Raw genomic sequence first — 5,066 nt, 5'->3', positions numbered from 1 at the left:
CAGTGCTTTGGCTGCCTCTCTGGGACCACAGACTGGTTTTCCTTTTAGCACTTGTGGCTTGATATGCCCCTATCTTTGGCTTCACTTCCACCCCATGGAAAGTTCTAGATCTTCAGGTACTGGCTGGGCTCTGGGTGCTCTAAAGATGTGTGAATAAAAATTTAATTCAAATGCTCTTGAGAGAGGTAACTTTGACTTAATTTCCAACCAACATTCCAGTGACTCCTATTGGGTTCTATGCCAGATGGTTTTGGGTGAAGGGAGAGGGGAGGAGAGGGCTGGTCTCCATCTGGAGAGGGCAGTATGTTGGGGGCTGAAGGAATTGGATGTCTTGTCTCTCTGGGGAAACGTTGCCATGTCACCAGCTGCTCCTGCGCTCACACCTCTGCCTTGTCTTCCCTCCATTCCTCTTAGGCTACTCACCTATCAATTTCTGGGGAAACTGTTCACTTCTTAGTCTGTGACTAGGTTGCCTAGGGCTGTTGGCAACATGTGCTCAGGAATTGGTGAAGTTAAGAAGCAGAGTCTGAGTTTACCAGGGCAGTGAAGGAGGGGTTGGCACCTCCCCTTCTCTGTTTCCTGGTCCTCTGCGTCTCCTTGACCCTAAGGGAAATTATTATTTAAAGAAAACTTTCTCATTAAGCAAATGGCTTATTTTCATGAAAAGACTGCAGTTCCTAACTTCCTGAGTCTGAGATGGAGTGTTGCGGAGGTGGTAGGGGACCAGCTGGAGCCCGCCCTAGCCTTAGTATGTGTGATGGTTAATTTTATGTGTCAGCTTGGCTGGACAAAAGGATGCACAGATAGTTGTAAAACATTTCTCCGTGTGTCTGTGAGGGCTTTCCAGAAGAGATTAGCATTTGAATTGGTAGACTGAATAAAGAAGATGACCCTCACCAATGTGGATGGGCATCACCCAGTCGGTTGAGGGCCTGAATAAAACAAGAAGGCCAAGGAGGGGTGACTTTGCTGTTTGTATTTGAACTGGGACCTCCATCTTCTCCTGCTCTCAGATATTGCTGTTCTTGGTTCCTGGGCCTTCAGAATCTCACCACAACTTACATCAATAGCCCCCTGGCTTTTAGGCTTTTGTTCAGACTGAATTACAGCACTGTCTTTCCTAGTTCTCCAGCTTGCAGATGGCAGATTGTGGATCTCAGCCTCCATAACTGCATGAGCCAATTCCTATAATAAATCTCCTCTTATATCTATCTATCCATATATATCCTGTTGGTTCTGCTTGTCTGGAGAAGCCTAGTACAGTATGTTAAGAAAAATGACCTCAAATCTGTACATAAAGCCAGGAGGTGATTCCAATATCATCACTAAGCATTGATCAACAGGTTCACCCATGGATTAATTAGTTTTCTAGGAAAAAGTTTCACTTTGACATCTGTGAAGTTCCAGGTGAATGATTTATCTGACAGAGATGCAATTGCTTCTTTGTCTTCTTCACAGGCCTCAAGCCCAGCTGTATTGCCCTTAACCCAACCTGCCTATACTCCACTTTTTTCTTCCCCATCAGGATCTAAGTTGGTCAGGTTTTGTTTTTCCCTCTTCCTCATTTATATCATCCACATTCTTAATCCCATGCTTTTTCTCCCTCCCTGGCTGATTCATAAACTGAAGTAATTCAGTGGATTAAGGAACTCAGAGTTAGAGGTAACCAGGCAAAGCATAAAACACATTTACAGCCCATCTCCTGTTACCTAGGATTCCCAGGTTGTCAGGGATGTGGGGACACTACCACACATGGAACAGCGTTCAAGCCAACTTTATTTGAATCCCCAAAAGATACTGAACCTCAGTTGACATCTGGGTTTCACAATAAATTCCACCTCCTTTTCCCCACTCTTAAATTAGTAAGACTGATTTCTGTTACAATACAAGTAGGGTTTTGTCTAAAAACATAAAGGTAATTTGATTTTGATTGAAGAAAGTTGTATGGTCTTTCAGCCTTTAATTTTGTTTAATTGGCCATTTACATAGAAATAATAGCTCATTACTGCTTTAGAGCACATTTTGGGACCGGGCTAATTGGAGCCTCCATTCTCTCCCACAAAGTCGAGTGACTACTATCTCCTTCCTATACTCAAACACCACATGGATTATTTCTCCAATATCATGTATTCAGAAGGGCAACATTCCCTGTAGAGACTTGTAAGGAAGGTTTCTCCTGTTGAAATATGTCATTTTCACTGTTTGGCATTCAATGATCCTTTCTATATTTGGGAACTCTCAAGACAGGAAGAATATAGAATCTAGCTCCCACTTCTGAAGTGAAAGGAGGTCCTATTTCCACCTCTCAGGGCTTTGTACAACAGAAATGTGGATGTAGGAGCTCAGTGGATGTAAGATATCCATGCTGGATGTAGTTAATATATCAAGAGATGTAGAATAGCTACGTTGACAGACAGGTGAATGCTCCTGCTTAGGACTTGAGCTTCAGGGAATGATGGGAAGGTCAAGGATCAGTTAGAGATGATACACAGTTGGATGCTATAGAGGGAGGTGTGGTGGCTAGTGCAGGTGGCTGTGTCCAGCCGCTGAGCTGTGTTGAAAGCTTGGGGCAGCAGTGCTAGCTGCAGCCATGGAGGATGCCCAAAGGTGATGCTTCCTATGGTGCTATCCTGCACAGACTACTCTTGTGGCAGTCTCTTAGCTGTGCCTTGCCTCTCTTGGTTCTTGCCCTGGCTGGGTTCTCTAGGCTTCTCTTCTATCTTATGGGCTACCAGATACTTTTCTAACAAATTACTTTTCTGCTTAGGTTAAGAACCCTAACTTGTGCAGAGACCTTGCCATCTTTATTCTTTAGACTGTAGACCAGTGGGTTCAGAATGGGGATCACAATGGTATAGAACCCAGAGAGGATCCTGTTACAGGCTGAGGCAGTTTCAGGGTTGGGTTGGACATATACAAGGAACACAGACCCATAGAAAAGGGAGAGGGCAGTGAGGTGGGAGGCACAGGTGGAGAAGGCCTTGTGCTGGGCCTCCAAGGACTTCATCCTACAGATTGTGATCAGGATGTAGGCATACGAGACCAAGATGACTGAGATTGTGGGGACAGTGACCAAGGCAGAAAAGACGAGCAAGATGACATTGGCCATGGTTGTCTCTGAGCAGGCCACTTGGAGCATGGGGGGGATGTCACAGAAGTAGTGATCAATGATATTGGGACCACAGTAGGGCAAGATGAAGGCATTCCCTGTCTGAACAGCTGAAATGAACACCCCAGCAGCATAGGTGACCACCACCAGCCGGACACACATACGCTTGGACATGATGGTGTGGTAGACGAGAGGGTGGCAGATGGCCACGAATTGGTCATAGGCCATCATGGCCAGAAGCAGACACTCCCCTGTGCCATGGAGGATCATGAGGGCCATCTGGACCACACAGCCCACGAAGGAGATGGGCTGGTCAGTGGTGAGGAAGTTGATCAGCAGCCTGGGAGTGAACACGGAGGCGCTGCAGATGTCAAGGAAGGAAAGCACACTCAGGAGGAAGTACATGGGGGTGTGGAGGGTGGCGCCGGTGTGGATCACATCTATTGGGCCCAGGTTGCCCACCAGAGTCACAGAGTAGATCAGCAGGAAGACGGCAAAGAGGAGTTGAGTGGTTTTTGGTCTGCCCTGTTTGTGAGGCCCAGCAGGATGAATCCCTTCACTGTGGTGTGATTCTGACCCCAGGCCATTGAACTGGTGTGTTTCTCACATGACAATGAAGAAGAGGAGGAGAAACAAGAATGGAGAAACAATACACTCTCATCAAAGAGGTAGCCTTTAACATCTACTACAAATGAAAAGTCACATCTATCTCTGAGTGGCAGATTGCTCTCCAAATCCCACAGCAATCCCATGATGTCAAAATCATGCTTGTGTGCTAAGTGTTCCCTGTCTCTCTTAGGATAATGTCTAAGTTCTTTAACCTGCCAGATGTTCTCTTTGAAACACCTCCATGCTACCCTGCTCTCAGTTTACCCTCTAGCAATTCTGAAAAACTTACTTCTACAAACATACGATGTTATTGCAAATGTCTATGTCTTCATAAATTCAACATTTTCTTCTTGGAATGTCCTTGGGTCTCTCCAAATCCAGCTTAGAGGTCTGTTCCCTTCCTCTCTCCCCTGAATTTCACAGATACTCCTTTAGTTGAATTAATAGCACCATATTTTAACATAAAGCCCATCCAATATTACTCAGCCATAAAAAAGAATGAAATAATGCCTTTTGTAGCAACGTGGATGGACCTAGAGATTATCATACCAAGTGAAGTAAGTCAGAGAAGGACAAATACCATATGATATCGCTTATATGTGGACTCTAAAAGAAAATGATACAAATGAACTTACTTACAAAACAGAAATAGAGTCACAGATGTAGAAAACAAACTTATGGTTACGGGGGGAAAAGGGAAAGGGAGGGATAAATTGCAAGATTGGGATTGACATATACACACTACTATACATAAAATAGATAACTAATAAGAACCTACTGTATAGCACAGGGAACTCCACTCAATACTCTGCAATGACCTATATGGGAAAAGAATCTAAAAAAGAATGGATATATATATATATATATATATATATATATATATATATATATACATATGTATAACTGATTCACTTTGCTGTACATCAGAAACTAACACAACATTGTAAATCAACTATACTCCAATAAAAATTTTAAAAAATACCCATCCATCTTTCCTATTGCATTTTTTTACTCCTAGTAGGAAGAGAGTTACTTAATATCTCAGTAATTTGTGCCCTGATATCTATCACAGTGCCTCATGTCAATGAATGAATATAAATTAATTCAATTAGATAAGAAAGTCTTCCCACTCAGGTAATGTCAACTCAATCCTTTCAGTTGTTTTGGCCAAAACCTTCTAGCCATTTTTGACCTTTTACCCCCCCCCCCCACCCCTCATCGAATCCCTCAGCAAATCATTTTGGCTCCACCTTCAAAATGCATACTGACTTCTCACCCTTTTTTGAGAGGCACCATCCTATCTTGCTTGGGTTATTGCAACTGGTCTTAGCTGGTGTCTTGTTTCTTT

The 5,066-nt window shown here is 43.6% G+C and overlaps 1 protein-coding gene across 1 annotated transcript; it reads right to left on the bottom strand.

Annotated features, from left to right (window-relative positions):
- Positions 1-2,743: 2,743 nt before the first annotated feature.
- Positions 2,744-3,696, bottom strand: LOC103004124 (olfactory receptor 477-like). The gene is given in 2 exon segments (XM_007196534.2): positions 2,744-3,619; positions 3,622-3,696. Coding segments are annotated over 2 exon segments (951 nt in total).
- Positions 3,697-5,066: the final 1,370 nt, after the last annotated feature.

Source organism: Balaenoptera acutorostrata, chromosome 9 (assembly GCF_949987535.1).
Source record: "Balaenoptera acutorostrata chromosome 9, mBalAcu1.1, whole genome shotgun sequence".
Classification (NCBI taxonomy): Eukaryota; Metazoa; Chordata; class Mammalia; order Artiodactyla; family Balaenopteridae; genus Balaenoptera; species Balaenoptera acutorostrata.
This window is presented reverse-complemented; position numbering and strand designations above follow the sequence as displayed.